Source organism: Vipera berus (genome assembly GCF_964194415.1).
Source record: "Vipera berus genome assembly, chromosome: 5".
In the NCBI taxonomy this organism is placed as follows: Eukaryota; Metazoa; Chordata; class Lepidosauria; order Squamata; family Viperidae; genus Vipera; species Vipera berus.
Genome location: NC_138207.1, coordinates 3,297,894 through 3,316,417, shown reverse-complemented (window position 1 = coordinate 3,316,417; position 18,524 = coordinate 3,297,894). Strand labels below are relative to the sequence as shown.

At 44.0% G+C, this 18,524-nt stretch overlaps 1 protein-coding gene across 5 annotated transcripts in view; it reads right to left on the bottom strand.

The window, feature by feature from the left end:
• Positions 1–4,505: 4,505 nt before the first annotated feature.
• FYTTD1 (forty-two-three domain containing 1) overlaps positions 4,506–18,524 on the bottom strand; it is a 37,107-nt gene continuing 23,088 nt past the window's right edge. For 4 of the 5 annotated variants that reach the window (XM_081329480.1, XM_081329479.1, XM_081329481.1 and 1 more), the window contains 4 exons: positions 17,089–17,150; positions 15,468–15,542; positions 9,574–9,700; positions 4,506–6,584 (listed from right to left, as the gene is read on the bottom strand). In XM_081329480.1, coding sequence (XP_081185606.1) covers positions 6,489–6,584; positions 9,574–9,700; positions 15,468–15,542; positions 17,089–17,150 — 360 coding nt within the window. In that variant the 3' untranslated portion in view covers positions 4,506–6,488. The remainder of the gene's footprint in view (positions 6,585–9,573; positions 9,701–15,467; positions 15,543–17,088; positions 17,151–18,524) is intronic. The other variant, XR_014026652.1, reaches the window with a different exon arrangement.

Below are 18,524 nucleotides of genomic sequence, written 5' to 3'. Positions count from 1 at the left end.
CCGGGCGGGCTTCCGGGCTTCTGGGAGTCGTAGTCCAGAGAATAGAATGGAATTCCAAGTTCTGGATTTGGCCGAGTGCGATTGAACCCACGGCGCGTATAATAATAATAATAAATAATAATAAACCTTTATTGTCAAAGTACAACATGTGTACTTTGAGATTAGCTGAGCCGTAGTCCAGAGAATAGAATGGAATTCAAGTTCTGGATTTGGCCAAGTGCGATTGAACCCACGGCGCGTATAATAATAATAATAATAATAATAATAATAATAATAATAATAATAATAATAATAATAATAATAATAATAATAATAAACCTTTATTGTCAAAGTACAACATGTGTACTTTGAGATTAGCTGAGCCGTAGTCCAGAGAATAGAATGGAATTCCAAGTTCTGGATTTGGCCAAGTGCGATTGAACCCACGGCGCGTATAATAATAATAATAAATAATAATAAACCTTTATTGTCAAAGTACAACATGTGTACATTGAGATTAGCTGAGCCTCCCCTCCCCGCCCCGTGCTGTCTCCCCCCAACACACAGTGACAACAAACCTTCCATCCTACCACACCATGTGAACCAACTACACCACACACCGGCCTCCCAAGCTCTCGGTGTCCATACAACCTAGGAGTGATAAATCGTGATCGGAAGGCTCTGGTGGGGGGGAGAAAAGAGGTAAAACACAGGTGGTCCTCGACTTACAGCAGTTTGTTTAGTGACCGCTCGCTCGAAGTTACAAAGGCACCGGAAAAAGTGCCTTACGACCGTTGTGTTAAGATATTTGTTAAGGGTTTGTCGCGCAACAGTGGACATATACAGTAGTCATTGACCACCTGTTTTTCACACTTAATGACCGTTGCAACATCCCCATGGATGTTGGGAGTCCTCCTAGATTCACAGCTTTCCTTGGAAGACCACATAACATCTGTGACTAGGGGAACCTTTGCCCAGGTTCGCCTGGTGCGCCAATTACGGCCCTATCTAGACCGAGATGCCCTACGTACGGTCACCCATGCACTCGTGACTTCTCGTTTAGACTACTGCAATGCTCTTTACATGGGGCTGCCCTTGAGGACCACTCGGAGGCTCCAACTGGTGCAGAATGCAGCCGCGAGAGTTGTGTTGGGAGTCTCCCGATACTCCCATGTTACACCTCTACTCCGTGAGCTGCATTGGCTCCCAGTTGTCCTCCGGGTAAGATTCAAGGTGCTAGTAATGGTTTTCAAAGCCCTACATGGCATGGGTCCGGAGTACCTTAGGAATCACCTGCTGCCAGCGTCAACGTCCCTCCGTCCAGTGCGCTCCCACAGAGAGGGCCTCCTCAGGGTGCCGCCATTCGGAGAATGCCGTCTGGTGGCTCCCAGAGGGAGGGCGTTCTCTGTGGGCGCGCCTGACCTATGGAACCGTTTACCGGTTGAGCTCCGGATGGCTCCCGACCTTCGCTCCTTCCAACGCGACCTAAAAACATATCTGTTTAATCAATCAGGTCTGGTCTGACGGGTTCTGTTGTAATTATTGTTTGAAGGTAACTATCTTCTACATTTGGGCAAAATTAGGGTTTAATTTGTTTTCAATATCTGTATTTATGCATTCTATTATTTATGTCACTGTTCACCGCCCTGAGTCCTTAGGGAGAAGGGCGGTATACAAATCAAATAAATAAATAAATAAATAAATGGTCATGTGATCAAAATTTAGACCCTTGGTAACCGACTCATATTTATGACGGTTGCAGTGTCCCCGGCATTTTGCGACCTTCTGACAAGCAAAGTCAATGGCAAAGCCGGATTCACTTAACAACCGTGTGGCTAACTTAACAACTGCAGGGATTCAGTTAACAACTCCGGCAAGAAAGTGGTAAAATGGGGCAAAACCAGTGGTGGGGATTCAGATATGTGAACAACCGGTTCTCTGTGTGGATGCCGCTCCCGGAAGCCTGTTCTGGGCCTGGGCAACAAAAAAATTGCTACCGGTTCTGCAGAACTGGTGCAAACTGGCTGAATCCCACCATTGGGCAAAATTCACTTCATAACTATCTCGCTTAAGCAACGTCAATTTTGGACTCAATTGTGATTGTAAGTTGAGGACTTCCCATCCGCAGACAGTCCCGTTCCTGAGCTGGGTGGCGTAACGGGAGGGAAAAAAAGCATGAATTTGCACGTGGAGACTGAGTGCAAGTGGGGAAGGACAAGAACAACGCAACCTGCTGCAACCAAACCAGGGGGTGCCTGACCTTTCCACCCAGGCACCCCCAGCCTGGCGTAGGTACGTGTGTGAGAGTGGCAGGTGCACACACCTGTGCACAGCTCCGTTGGTGTGAGTGGCAGGAACGCGGTCCTCCACTTGCGTGAATGCAGCTTTGCGCGTAAGGTCACTTGCGCTCACATGCGAAGGTCTCTTCCAGCTGTTAATTCTGTTTTCTGGGTTCACCTCGTACACTGACTTCCAATGTGGCCAATTACTTTGAGGTTCCAAGCTATAAAACCTAACGCCTCCTTCCCAGTTCCTTGCGCACTTCCTGCTGCCAATGAAAACAGGATTGAGGTTAAATGTCTGTGGAGATTCTCAGTCATCCAGGTCATGGCTGTCCCAAAGATGCTTTTCCCCCACTACCACCACCACAAAAAAAAGACAACTGGACTTTGTTTTTCTTTGAAGATGTTTCGCTTCTCATCCACGAAGCTTCTTCAGTTCAGCCAGTTCGGTTCAGTCAGAACTGAAGAAGCTTCTTGGATGAGAAGCGAAACGTCTTCCAGGCAAAACAAAGCCAGTTGCCTTTGGAAAAAGAACCTTTGGGACAGGAATGAGGTTATATTTTACCGAGTGTGCATGTCAATTGTCCCGTTGGCATGTGCAGCACAAGAAACCCCTGGAACGTTATTTTACCAAGAGTATACCGTTTAACTGATAAGAGACATAGTCACAGAAGAAGTGAAGCTATAGCTCTTGAGGTTTTTGTGCGAAAAACGGCATAGTCATTTTCCTCTTTTCCTCCCCGGGCCATCCCGTGTCCAGCATATTATTTTGGGAAACAGTCTGCGCCACTGGAAAAGTTCCCACCAGGTGACCTTGGTCTGCCATTCAATTCACAGGTCCTATTATCAAATGGATTTGCTGCCTGTCTTGTAATTCCAAGGCGACTCAAGAGCAGCAATGCATACATACTGCATCATACTGTTTATAAAGGTAAAGGTAAAGGTTCCCCCGCACATGCGTGCTAGTCGTTTCCGACTCTAGGGGGCCGGTGCTCATCTCCGTTTCAAAGCCGAAGAGCCAGCGCTTGTCCGAGGACGTCTCCGTGGTCACGTGGCCGGCATGACTAGACGCCAAAGGCGCACGGAAAGCTGTTACCTTCCCACCGGAGTGGTCCCTATGTTTCTACTCGCATTTTTTTACGTGCTTTCGAAATGCTAGGTTGGCAGAAGCTGGGACGAGTAACAGGTGCTCTCTCTGTTACGCGGCACTCGGGATTCAACCCGCCAAACTGCCGACCTTCTGATCGACAAGCTCAGCATCCTAACCCACTGAGCCACTGCGTCCCTATACAGTTTATACATTATACTATTTACAGTGTTCAGTGAATTTGGGGAGTTTTAAGATGGAATCACATGATCTTAGGCAGGGGTCTTCAAACTTGGCCCTTTTATGACTTGTAGACTTCAACTCCCAGAATTCCTTAGTCAGGCACACTGGCTGAGGAATTCTGGGAGTTGAAGTCCACAAGTCATAAAAGAGCCAAGTTTGAAGACCCCTGATCTTAGGGATGGTGTGAGGGCTGTAACTTCAAGGACAGGTTGTAAATAACTTTTTTTTTTCCAAGTCTCTGATAACTTCCAAAGGTTGTTAAACAACCGGCTTCTGACAAGCAAAATCAATGGAGGAAGCCAGACTCACTTAACAACCACACGATTCGCTTAACAGCTGCAATGATTCGCTCAACTGTGGCAAAAAAAGCTGGTAAAATGGGACAAAACTCACTCGAGTTGCCTTGCTGAGCAACAGAAATGTTGGGCTCAACCAGAGTTCTAAGTCGAGGACTACCTGTAAAAGTTTAACAGCCATTTTTCCTAAGTCCCTCATGACAGAATGCAGGTAGACCTCAACTTACAACAGTTCATTTAGCGACTGTTCGAAGCTACAATGGCACTGGAAAAAAAGTGACTTAGCACCGTTTTTCACACTTATAACCGATGCAGCATCCCCCTGGTCATGTAAACAAAATTCAGACGCTTTGCAGTTGACTCATATTTACGACGGTTGTAGTGTCCCGGGGTCATGTGATCCACTTGTGCGACCGTCTGACTAGCCAAGTCCATGGGGGGAAGCCAGATTCCCTTAACGACCTTCTTACTAACTTCACAAATGCAATGACTCACTTAACAACCGTGGCAAGAAAGGTTGTAAAACTCAACAAGATAAATTTGGGCTCAATTGGGGTTGTAAGTCAAGGAGTACCTGCGCAGGCCAATTGCCCAATATAGTAACCACTGTGCACACCCTCAAACTTGTAACTTCTTTTATTTTTAAAAAGTCCAACAGCTTTAGAATAGATCCAAATGTATTAACTTCTCAAAAAAAAATACCCAAAGGTACAGATTTAAAGTATATTCTCCTTAAGTACAAACTAGCTTTCTTGAGATGCATTGCATCGATTTTTTTGCATCCGGTTTGATGCAAAAGGTTTGTTCGCTTATTTTAATTGCATCCTGGTACAAACCAAACGCAGGATGGTTCTCAGCACACAACCTCTTTCAGCCTTCTCCCACCTGGTGCCCGTGAGATGGGTTGGGCTACTACAATGTCCCTAAGTGGTGGGGGATGATGGAAGCTTCTCCAATCCGTCTGGAGGGCACCGGGTTAAAGGAAGGCTGGTCTACTTCATTTTTAACAAACTTCCAACAGAATTTTTAGTACACAATTTTTTTAAAAAAAAAATGTCCCAGACTTTTTCCACTGTAATGATATAGAACAGTGTTTCTCAACCTTGGCAACTTTTCAGATGCGTGGACTTCAACTCCCAGAATTCTCCAGACAGCGTAGCTAACTTTTTTGTAATCCCTTCCTCTGCAATCTCTCCACTTTAGGAAGTAAGTGATAAAGAAACAGGCATGGATGGCTGGAGAATTGTGGGAGATGAAGTCCACACATTGCCAAGGTTGAGACACAGAGACATAGAAGGTATGTGTATATATAAAAATTAAGAAACAAAAGAACATTAAACATCATGGGCCATGACTATTTTTAAAAAAAAAATGCTCCAAGGACTGCCCAAATCTTCTTTGCTTCGAAAACCACAACAAAATGAAAATTTCAGAGTAAGCTGTATCTTCTGACAGTAGGCCAACTAATCAAAATTCTCTGATGAACATCCAGTAATTCGGGATGTTCCCGCAGGCAATTCCGTTATTCGTCTTAGGATTCCAAATATCTCCTGGTTGGAAGTAAAAAAAAAAAAAATCAAAAAATCGAACATGCAGAGTTTGGGGTATGTAAGCTGAGATGTTGTCTCCACGACTTCTGATCCCTTTACACAACAGGAAGGTCCCTTGGTGGAACTACGGATAACTAGAGGAAGTCACAAAGTGCACGTTTCTCGCTACACAACAAAGCAACCTTCAACAAAATTCGGCGGGTGACGTTAAAGGAAACCAGGCTCACTTCGGTGGAGGGCGCCCTGGAGCAAACCAGCGACTTGTGACTGGAGGATAAAATTTATAACTCGAGGTGGTGGGAGGTTTTACTATGAAGATACTCACGCATTCGTTTTTGCAAGCCTACGGATTAGATTCATGCTAGCGTCGCTAGGGAAGCCATGATGGAGATCGCCAATCACCAGCATGACAAATTATTCCACCACTCCCACCCCCCACCCGTTGCTTCTGATTTTGGGGTCAGCTAGAAGAAAACGGGACGCACTGTCCGTTCAGATGAAGGCCTGTGGCCAAAACTAAAACTGAATCGGACCAGGAGAGCAATTGTATAAGTCTTTCCTCTTTTGCAGGACTGGGGTGGAGCATCATCAACACCTACTGGCATCTTCAAAAACAACCACAAGAACAAGAAAAAGCAAATGTGATCTCCACTTCTTCCAGGGGTTAATTGGACCTTTGCCCACATCCAGGCAAAGGGATTCCATTTACCAAGCGTGCCGCGTTTCCTGCTTACGTCGGGGATATGAGAGGGTTTAGGGTTGTACGGTCTTAACTATTCCAAGCAGTTGGGGGTGTCCAACCTTGGCCACTTTGAAGAGTTGTGGACTTCAACTCCCGTGGCTGGCTGGGGAATTCTGGGAACTGAAGTCCACGAGTTTCAAAAGTGGTCCAAGATTGGACGTCCCGGTATAAAGTAAAGGGAGTAAACGAAGGGGAGGAGGATTCAGCTCCATTCGGGATCTTGACACAGACGTCCCAACATCTCCCACGATTTCTGGACCACAGTCTCTCCAGCTCCTTCGAAGGAGGACCCCTGGGGGGGGGGCTCTTCTAGGCCACTGTCACAAAGCGACTGCCTTTGTTCTGAGCCAGAGCTGTCCTTTGTTCCTTCAGGATCCCAAAACGTTCGTTGAGGGTCATGCTGGTCTGTAAAGCAGAAAAGAGAGAAGTCATGATGATGATGATGATGATATTATTATTATTATTATTATTATTATTATTATTATTATTATTATTATTATTGCAGAGGGTAGTCAGCACAGCACAAGACATGGTGGGCTGTTCCCTGACACCACTGGATGACCTCGCCAGGGCTCGTTGCCTTGGAAGAGTGAGGAAGATTCTCAGGGATGACTCACACCCTGGACGGTATCTCTTTACTCTCCTACCATCCGGTAGGAGATATAGGAGTATAGCCAGCCGAACCAACAGGCTGAAGAACAGCTTTTATCCGTGGGCTGTTAGGCTTTTAAATGGGACATAATCTTATGCAGAATTGACTGGGGAGGCCGGTGTGTGGTGTAGTTGGTTCACAAGGTGTGGTGGGATGGAGGGTTTGTTGTCACTGTGTGTTGGGGGTGAGAGAGCACGGGGGGAGGCTCAGCTAATCTCAATGTACACATGTTGTACTTTGACAATAAAGGTTTATTATTATTTATTATTAAGCACTTTGGTAGTGAAACATCTGCAAGAAAACCACCCAGCTCAGAAAAGCACCAAGGACCCCACCATTCTTTTCTTCCTCTCCACAAACCCCCTCTCCCTTCTAGCACTGATGATGTTCCCTAGTTGGGTCATGGAACGTCTGCTCAGAGTCCCACCAAAGGACTCCACAGCATTAGTATTATTGTTAACTTATTGAATATTATTATTGTCGTTGTTATGGTTGTCATTATGGTTCATCGCAGAGTCAACCAGATGTTTTGACTGGATGCAGCATTTGGATTCACCCATCGAGGTCTTCCCAATAACCTGGGATGTTGTTTAATAGTATGAAAGGGATTGTTGCAGGATGTGAGCTGTTCCAAGTGAAACTGTCTTTTACAATTGGCCAATGACGGCGGTTGTTATTATTATAGTTCGTTGCACAGATGTCAGCCAGATGTTCAGACTGGATTTGGCAAATTTACCCGCCCGTCAAGTCCTTCCCAAGGATCAGGGATAGGCAGATGTTGTTTGATGGGGTTCAAGGTGTCATCATGGGATTGTAAGCTGTTCTGAGTTAAGCTGCCTTTTGCAATTGACTGCTGGGGAGTTTGTCAATGCCGAGGATGGTGTCCAAGGGGTGCTTTTCAGATATTTTGGGATTGCACCCAAGGCGCCCATCACTCTTGGTGCTACCTTTGCTCTCTTTTGCCACAGTTGTTCTACTTCTATTTGCAGGTCCTTGTATTTTGTGATTTCCCCCCTCCCCCCAGTTCTTCCTCTTCTGTTCCTGCGGTCTCCAGATAATTATTATGAACTCCAGCCCACTCAGGCAGGCAGGTTGACGTGGCATAAGTCGCCAACTTATGGGGTTTTTTTCCCCTCCTGAACATTAACACATACTTTGAAGCAACGTGAAAGAAGTGTAGATGATTCTGCGTACCACGTTTACAGAAGGATGTTGTCACCCTGCCTTGACCTGAACCCTAGGCAAGAACCAGCCATGGCTCTGTTTTAATTCATAAGCCATGGTGGCGCAGTGGTTAGAATGCAGGCTACTTCAGTTCTCACTGGCTCAAGCTTGACTCAGCCTTCCATCCTCCAAGGTGGGTAAAACGAAGACCCAGATTGTTGGGGGCAAGATGGTGACTCTGTAAACCACTTAGAGAGGGCTGTAAAGCACTGTGAAGCGGTATATAGGTCTAAGTGCAGGAAGGAAGGAAGGAAGGAAGGAAGGAAGGAAGGAAGGAAGGAAGGAGATGGGAATGAGAAGAAGGAAGAGGAAGGAAGGAAGGAAGGAAGGAAGGAAGGAAGGAAGGAAGGAGATGGGAATGAGAAGAAGGAAGAGGAAGGGAAGGAAGGAGATGAGAATGAGAAGGAAGGAAGGAGATGGCAATAAGAAGGAAGAGGAAGGAAGGAAGGAAGGAAGGAAGGAAGGAAGGAAGGAAGGAAGGAAGGAAGGAAGGAAGGAAGGAAGGAAGGAAGGAGATGGGAATGAGAAGAAGGAAGAGGAAGGAAGGAAGGAAGGAAGGAGATGGGAATGAGAAGAAGGAAGAGGAAGGGAAGGAAGGAGATGAGAATGAGAAGGAAGGAAGGAGATGGCAATAAGAAGGAAGAGGAAGGAAGGAAGGAAGGAAGGAAGGAAGGAAGGAGATAGATAGGAACGAAGGAAGGAAGGAAGGAGATGGGAATGAGAAGAAGGAAGAGGAAGGAAGGAAGGAAGGAAGGAGATGGGAATGAGAAGAAGGAAGAGGAAGGGAAGGAAGGAGATGAGAATGAGAAGGAAGGAAGGAGATGGCAATAAGAAGGAAGAGGAAGGAAGGAAGGAAGGAAGGAAGGAAGGAAGGGCCGTGGTGGTGCAGTGATTAGAATGCAGTACTGGAGGCTAACTCTGCCCACTGCCTTGAGTTCAAATCGGCTCAAGGTTGACTCAGCCTTCTGTCCTTGAACTTAGGGATTTTGGCGTGCAGTTCTGAGTTCTGGCTATACAGTACTGCAATACACTTGACTTCTAATAAAACTTTGCCTTTCTCAACAAACGGAGCCAAGGATGCTTTCTAAATAACAACAACAACAACCATCATCATCAAAAAGTTGGAAGGGACCTTGGAGGTCATCTAGTCCAACCCCCTGCTCAGGCAGGAAACCCTATACCATTTCAGACAAATGGATGTCCAGTGTCTTCTTGAAGACCTCCAGTGTTGGAGCATTCACCGCTTCTGGAGGCAGGTAGTTCCACTGGTTAATTGTTGTCACTGTCAGGAAGTTTCTCCTTAGTTCTAGGTTGCTTCACATCTTGATGAGTTTCCATCCGTTCCTTCTCCTCCTGCCTTTAGAGGATTATCAAGCAGGTCTTGCGGCAGGTCTGACGGGTCACTAACTGAATGTTTGTAAATCAAGAACTCTCTGCTCAACGCAGATGCTGGAGCTGATCAGGCTTGAGGGAACTGCACTCCCAGTTTTGGACGGAGGACCGATCGGAGGAACCCACCTGCTTCCCGACACTGTTGATGTCAAATTGCAGAGGGACGCCTTTGGGGATCTTCTTCTCTTCCGACTGCTCCTTCTTCAGGAGAAAGGGCGGGATGAGATTGCTGGCGAGTCTCGGCTTCAAGGAGCTGCAGGACCAAAAAGAGATTGTGATAGCACCACCTGCTCAGTTTCCACAAAAGGTTTGCTTCACCATCACTTTACAACAGGAGACAACCGTTTTACAACTACGCCCAACGTTTAAAGGCACGCTGAGTGGATTTGAATAGAAGACCCCAGAGTGATGCTGGGCTGAAATTAAGAGTTAGTTTCGTTTTGAGTTGTGGCATCGGAGAAGGACCCTGCGTGTTCTTCGGACAGCGAAGGCGACTAACATGCATGTCCCGTAGGAAGAATTCGCGGTAAACGGAAACCAGGCCTCCTAAAAACCACAGTGGCCAAGTTGAACCGCAGTCCAAGTTGAACCGTTCAATAACTCTTGCTAAACGTCTACGAGAACTGAACTGGCAAAGAATTGTTTTCAGTTTGGGGCCTCTGTCAAAAGAGCTTGATGGAGGACTGCCGAGTTGGAATCCCCATAGACGAGCACCAGGCTGAGCAAACCCGGTTTGGATGACGGTTACTTTCATCAAACCACAAATATCTTTGCAACTAAGCCTCCACTCCACGGGATACGCTAATGGGAAATAAAAGTGTCCCGAGTGTTAGGCATATGGTGTTAGCCTACAATGTTGGGTTGAAAATATATTAACCATAATGCTATGGCTTTAAGAAGTTAATTGGCCAATGGGTGTGTAAGTGTTCTCATGGCCATAAGAGGAAGCTAGGAACGTAGCTTCTCTCTCTTTCTGAATTCACTGCTCTCTATTGTTACTGTTTTTGCTCTGCTGTTGGTTTACTACTGTTGTAACCTGAACTGTGTATTGACCTCTGGACCGGTAAGAAGACTTTGTAGCTTGGACTGTTCCTATTTTTTATGACCTGGACTGTTTATTTTTTGACTGTGCATTTTTGTTCTTACACCACCTCAAAAGTAAACTACTTTTTGTTTTTATAACTCAGTGTATTCTTGTGTGACTTTTACTGCTCTCAGTGCCCTTCCTTGTCTGTGCAACTCTTTGGTAGCACAAGGAGACCCTGCACAACTAATTCCTTAACACTGGTTATGGGCCCAGGCCTGTACTGAGAGTTAGTACACACAGTATTCCTAGCTGAGTTTGTATTTGGTGTAAAATGGCACAGGAACTGTTGTCAGGCATCTCCTGGATAACCCGGTTGGATGGGACAAACTATGTTTCCTGGTCCACAAAATGCTGCTTGCTTTTGCGCAAGGAAGGACTATGGGCTGTTGTAAATAACCCACCAGATACTACTGCTTGGGATCCAGATGACGAAGAGGATGCAAAGAAGTTAGACAACTTTAAACGTAGCAATGAGAAAGCTCTTTGCATTATTGGACTAACACTGAATGACCAGCAGCTTGTCCATATTCGTGGTGAGGAGTCTGCTGCTAGGTGTTGGGATGTTTTGCGAAGGCTTTATGTTCGTGACAGTGTGGGTGCACATATACACCTTACACGTAAGCTGTTTAGGACTCGTCTGCAGAAGAATGGAGATATGCTGACCCATTTAAATTATATGAAGGCAACTTTTCAAGAGCTTCATGAAAAGGAGCTGATTTTTTCAGAGTTGCATCAGGTCTACATTATTCTGTCATCTTTGGATGAGAGTTATGATGAGTATGTTTCTTCTTTGGAAGTCCTGACCAGAGAGGAACTGACATTGACTAACATTACTGGGAGACTGCTGGAAGAGTCCAGAAGGAGGCGTGACAGAGACCAGCTGAGAGAGACACAGCCACAAGAGGAGCAGCAATTTACCACTGCTTACAACGTCAAGAAATGTTTTTCTTGTGGGGCTAGAGGGCATATAGCCAAATTCTGTAGAAAGGGAAGAAAACAGAATGTAAATAGCAGTGGGAAGGCTAAGAAGGGCATTGGTTTGGCTGTTTCTGGTGAATCAACATCCAGAAATAATGAATTGTGGGTTGTTGATAGTGGGGCTTCACAATGCATTACTAAAGTGAAAAAGAGGTTTATTAATATGAAAAACAGCAACCAATATGTTTCACTGGCCAACGGTTGGAGGATGAAGGCCTCTGGTGAAGGTAATTCCTATTGTCCATGCATTAATGAACAGTTACCTATGTTATATATACCTAAACTAAGATTCAACCTGTTATCTGTAAGGGAATTGGTTAAAGTTGGGTTTGTGGTAACATTCAGAGGGGAGCAATGCACTATTGAGAGGAATGGAACCTGTGTAACTGCTAATTTGAAAAATGGTTTATTCGTTCTCACAAGTAACCAGGTTAGTACAGTTAAAGCTAACTCAATATGTGAGAACAAGAAGCCACATGATGAATGTATACATTTATTGCATAGGTGGTTAGGGCATGTAAACTTTAACTCACTACGTAAAACAGTGGAATTAGTAGAGGGAGTTAAACTGAAGCCATGTAGTAAGTATTTGAATTGCAATGCCTGTAATCAGGAAAAGAGCAAGGCAACTCCTGCAAACAGGTTAAACAGCTTCAAAACAACTGTACCTTTGGAAGTTGTGTTTACTGATTTAATTGGACCCATGAAACCAAGTTTAGGAGGGTCATGTTATGTTTTAAGTATATTGGACCACTACTCTAGATATGGTTTTTGTTATCTGCTTAAGTCAAAGGCAGACACTTTCCAACAATTTGCAAACTGGCTGAAGTTCGTGGAGAGAAAAACAAAGAGAAAGGTTCAGTGTATAATTACTGATAATGGTACTGAATTTACAAATAAGCGTTTTGTTGATATGTTACAATCAGCTGGTATTGAGCATAAACGTTCAGCCCCATATAGGCCTCAACATAATGCTTTTGTTGAGAGACGTGGGCAAACGTTACAAGCCATGATTAGAACCATGTTAAGAGATTCTGGCTTAACAGATAGACTGTGGGGGGAGGCAGCAAAATGTGCAAACCATGTTCTGAATTTAGTTGTTAATACTTCTACTGGTAAAATACCATATACAATATGGCATGGTAGAAGACCAAACCTTGATTATCTGCACACGTTTGGCACCCCAGCTTGGGTCCACATTCCTGCACAACTCAGGAGTAAAGGCCAACATAGGGCTAGGCAATTATACTTTGTAGGTTACGAAGCTAACCATAGATCCTATCGTTTCTGGGAACGAGGCACAACTAATGTATATAACAGTGCATGTGCAAAATTCCTTGAGCATGTTGATTGGGATAGGTTAGAGCAAGAAACTGTTAATACTGATCCTCTAGTGTTTGAGGACTCCTCTGATAACGTAACTAGTAATGATAATGCATCTCCTGTAAATATGAAAGATGAAGAGGAGATAGGGGAGATAAAAAATGAATCAGAGGAAGGAAAGGAGTCAGAAACTCAAAACCCTGTAATTCCTTGGCGTTCAATGCGTATCAGACATCCACCTGATCGCTATGAAGCTAGTATAGTATGTCAAGTTAGTTCAGTACCTTCTAACTATGATGAGATCAGGATGTATCCTGAAAAGGAACAGGCATCATGGAAAGCTGCAATGAACAGGGAGTTGAAGTCTTTGCAGAATCTTAAGGTTTATCAGAAAGCAAAACTGCCACCTGGTGAGCAAGCTATAGGTTGTAAATGGATATATAAGATAAAGAAAGGAGTAGATGGAACTATAACCCATAACGCACGTTTGGTTGCACAAGGTTTTGCCCAAACTACTGAGGATTATGACGAGGTGTTTGCACCCAGTCTAAGGGCAACTACTTTAAGAGCAGCTTTAGTATGGGCGGCTAAAAACCAATATATGGTTAATCATGTAGATGTTGAAACTGCATATTTACATGCTCCATTGCAACATACTATTTATTTAAGAATACCACCAGGATTGACCAGTGATAGAGACCATGATTGTTGGGAGTTAAAGAAAAGCCTCTATGGATTGATACAATCAGGCTATGAGTGGAACAAATGTATAGTTAATGAGTTAAGTGCATTAGGTTTTGTAGCCAGTAATGCTGATCCTTGTTTGTTTAGAAGGGAACACAACGGAGCATTATCTTTTATTTTATTATTCACAGATGATATTGCAATAATAACAAAAACTGAGTTAGAAGCACAAACTATCATTTCAAGATTGCAAAATAAATTCACAATTAGAAATCTTGGAGAAATTAGCCACTATTTGGGGTTAGATATTGTGAAAACAAATAGGGGTTTTAAGGTGTCGCAAGCCAGTAAGATATCTCAGTTATTAAAGAGATACAATATGGAAATGTGTAAACCAGCAAAAACTCCGATGGCTATGGATATTAAGGACACTAATGTTGAGAGTCCTGTATTTGATAAGACTATGTACCAATCTTTGATAGGAAGTCTTATGTATCTGAGTAATTGGACTAGACCTGATATTTCTTACTGTGTAAATCAATTAGCTAGGTACAACAATAATCCTACTGTTAGACACTGGCAATCAGCTAAACGAGTATTAAGGTATTTGAAACAGACTATTCACTACTCGTTATATCTAGAGCCAAATCGTGAGTTAATCCTTACTGCATATGCAGATGCGAGTTTTGCCTCTGATTCAAACAGTCGTAAATCTACCTCAGGGTTGGCTATAATGTTGGGTGATTCTTTAATTGGATGGAAGTCTATTAGACAAAAACACATAAGCTTATCTACAATGGAGGCTGAATTTTCATGTCTATCAGTGTTATGTACAGAACTGCTAGTGTACAAACAATTATTGTTAGATATGAGTTTAAATGTAAATGATCCATTCATTGTGTATGAGGACAATCAAGCTGCGATAAAGATGGCTAATAATGCTGCAGTAAGAACAAGATCTAAACATACTGATCTTCGTTATTTAAATGTCAGACAATGTGTCAAAGATAAATTAATACAGTTAGAGTATTGTCCATCTGATGTAAATATTGCAGACCATTTTACGAAGGTACAAAGTGCTGTGAAACACAATGCTAATTGTGAAAGAATGTGCATAAGATTGTAAGAGTTATATATTATTCTACCCAAAGGGGAGAATGTTAGGCATATGGTGTTAGCCTACAATGTTGGGTTGAAAATATATTAACCATAATGCTATGGCTTTAAGAAGTTAATTGGCCAATGGGTGTGTAAGTGTTCTCATGGCCATAAGAGGAAGCTAGGAACGTAGCTTCTCTCTCTTTCTGAATTCACTGCTCTCTATTGTTACTGTTTTTGCTCTGCTGTTGGTTTACTACTGTTGTAACCTGAACTGTGTATTGACCTCTGGACCGGTAAGAAGACTTTGTAGCTTGGACTGTTCCTATTTTTTATGACCTGGACTGTTTATTTTTTGACTGTGCATTTTTGTTCTTACACCACCTCAAAAGTAAACTACTTTTTGTTTTTATAACTCAGTGTATTCTTGTGTGACTTTTACTGCTCTCAGTGCCCTTCCTTGTCTGTGCAACTCTTTGGTAGCACAAGGAGACCCTGCACAACTAATTCCTTAACACCGAGGTTGCAGTCAAGTGAGGAATCAGCCTGGAATCGTTACGTTCCCACAAGCGGTCCAACCCTCTCTTCAATTCCGTTAACCTTTATCTAATCCATTACTGGAGGTTTTTCAGAAGAGATCGGGCAACCATTTCTCCGAAATGGTGTAGTCTCCTGCTTGAGCAATGGGGCTGGACTAGAAGACCTCCAAGGCCCCTTCCAACTCGTTATTCTAATTTAGTACTGACCGTTCAAGTCGACTAGAATCTTGTGAATAAGCATAAGCAACAGATCAGCTGAGCTAGAATCTCACGTGTGGTCCTGATTCTTCGTGCCTGACAGGTTTACTCACATTGGAGAGAGAACAGCACCAGGATTGTCAATGGAGATGGTCAAAATTCCTCCATTTCTGGTAGACGTTCGCCATCTGCACGGAAAGCATAACTTATTAATTCCAAAGTTATTTACAGGAAATTCATGACACATCAGTGATACCTTTTTTTTGCTATAAATCATAACAATACAGAAGATACTAGATAAACTGCATAATTCATTCATAATCTCTGGAAGAATCGTGGTGGCGCTGTGGTTAGAATGTGGAATTGCAGGCTAACTCACTGCTCACTGCCAGGAGTTCGATCCTGACCGGCTCAAGGTTGGCTCAGCCTTCCAGCCTTCTGAGGTCGGTAAAATGAGGACCCAGATTGTTGGGGGCAATAGGTGACTCTGTAAACCGCTTATAAAGGTAAAGGTAAAGGTTCCCCCGCACACGCGTGCTAGTCGTTTCCGACTCTAGGGGCCGGTGCTCATCTCCGTTTCAAAGCTGAAGAGCCAGCGCTTGTCTGAGGACGTCTCCGTGGTCATGTGGCCGGCATGACTAGACGCCAAAGGCGCACGGAACGCTGTTACCTTCCCACCGGAGTGGTCCCTATGTTTCTACTTGCATTTTTTACGTGCTTTCAAACTGCTAGGTTGGCAGAAGCTGGGACGAGTAACAGGCACTCAACTCTGCTACGCGGCACTCGGGATTCGACCCGCCAAACTGCTGACCTTCTGATCGACAAGCTCAGCGTCCTAACCCACTGAGCCACCGCGTCCCTAAACCACTTATAGAGGGCTGTAAAAGCACTGTGAAGCAGCATACAAGTCTAAGCACTATTGCTATGGACAGCCCTGGATGGATTTACATTGATGATGCTGGAAATCAGCTTTCACATCATGGACCTCAGGATTTCTAAGGCTATTTCCTTTTGGTAAATTATACCAAATTATACGTAATCCTCAACTTACAACCCATTCATCCAGCGACCAAAGTTACAACAGCACTGAAAAAAGTGACTTAGGAGGATCCTTATTCACACTTACGACCGTTGCATGATCAAAATTCAGCTGCTTAGTAACTGGCTCATATTTATGACGGTGGCAGAGTCCCCGGGGGTGTGTGTCACGCGGTCCCCTTTTGCGACCTTCTGACAAGCAAAGTCAACGGGGGGGAAGCTGGATTCGCTTAACAACCGGGTTACTGACTTTACAACTGCAGTGATTCACTTAACAACTGTGGCCAGAAAGGCCGTAAAATGGGGCAAAACTCACTGAAGAAATGTTTCACCTAGTAACATCAATTTTGGGCTCAATTTTGGCCGTAACATGAGGACTACCTGCATAGCAAACTATTTTCATAAACAAGGTTTACAGGTAGTCCTCGAGTTACGACCCCGGTGGAGGCCGATAGAAATGTTGGGCTCCATCATGGTCGTATGTCGAGGACTACCTGTACAGAATCAAAGTGATCTCTTATTTAATCCCACTCAATTCTCCAGCAGCCACAAGCTCCTTCCAATCCCACTGAATTCCCATGCTGCGTTGCAAGAACAAAAAACACCAGCGGTCCTTTAAAAAAATACAGAATTGAGGTATGTCCTCCAAAAGAAATCGCTTGGTGATTGCTCGGTCAATTTCCTGGGAATACCTACGGGCGAGTCTGTTTGATTCCTTGGCTTCTGAGGTCATCCTCTGGATGGACTTGTGCTTGTACCTGGGGATGGGAAAAAGGGGGGGGGGGAGAAAAAATATCAGATACCTATGGGTAGCAAGCTAGTCAGGTGAAGCATGCAAGGAAAAATAAAGTCTGGGATTTCTACTTCTACTTCCTACAGTTCGAAGAAGTCCTTGTCAACGCTTTCTAACATCGGATGTTTTTTTGCATTGACAACAGATGGAAATGCAGCCATCTTTTTCCCCTTTCGCTGTTAAGAGTTAGATGATGCTGGGAGGCGGGGGGATGCGAAGGAGAGTCCGGCTAGACATAACAACACTAAACTCAGCGTGGGAATCAAGGTTACCGAGCCCAGAGCTGATAAAGAATTGGCGGGCTGGAGAGGGAGCCCGCGCTTCAAGCTAATTGGGGGATGTGATTTATGACTGTTAATTGGAGGAGGGAATTGTGCTTTGATACTAGGTGCGGGGAGGGGGGGAGGGGGGCAGAGGGGGGATTCAGTTTTTGGCTTCGATTGTTTAAGTGCCGATATTATGCTACTCGAATAAAAGGTCCTTAAGGTAAACAATGCCTCGAGGTTCTTTTGAAGAGTTTCATCTGTCGGAACCAGGACAGTCCTCCTATTTGCTCCATCAGTGTTTCTCAACCTTGGCACGGCTGGCTGAGGAATTCTGGGGATCTGCAGCCCACCCATCGTAAAGTTTCTAAGCTTGAGAAACCTAGATGCTTTTGTGAAAGCTTCCAGAATTTATTTTTCATATTTCTACCCCTATAATTATACCCCACAAGGGTATCCACAGGTACGGTCCTTGGTGCTCTCTGAGCTTGGTGTTTTTCTTGCAGACATTTAATGACCCTACTAGGTAACATCATCAGTGCTAAAAGGGAGAATGGGTGTGTGGCAAGGAGGAGGAATAATAATAATAATAATAATAATAATAATAATAATAATAATAATAATAATAATAATAATCTATTTTCCTGCACACATTTCATTACCAAATTAGGTAACATCATCAGTGCTAAAAGGGAGGATGGGTGTGTGGCAAGGAGGAGGAGGAATAATAATAATAATAACAACAACAACAACAACAACAACAACAACAACAATAATAATAATCCGGTGCGCTCTAAACCTGCTTGTTTTCCTGCACACATTTCATTACCAAATTAGGTAACATCATCAGTGCTAGAAGAGAGTGGATCTTACTATTTCACCAGCAATCAACAGGGACTAACACCAAGATTAATGCTAAAGCAACAATCAAGAAGTAAATAATAATCCAATGAACAAACTACCATCTCAGATAAACAGGTTAACATCATCAACAGCCTAACCAAGGAAACCCCAAGGCCACCCCCACCAACACTGACTTGGCTACCAGCAGAGAGCAAACCCTTCTAGCACTGATG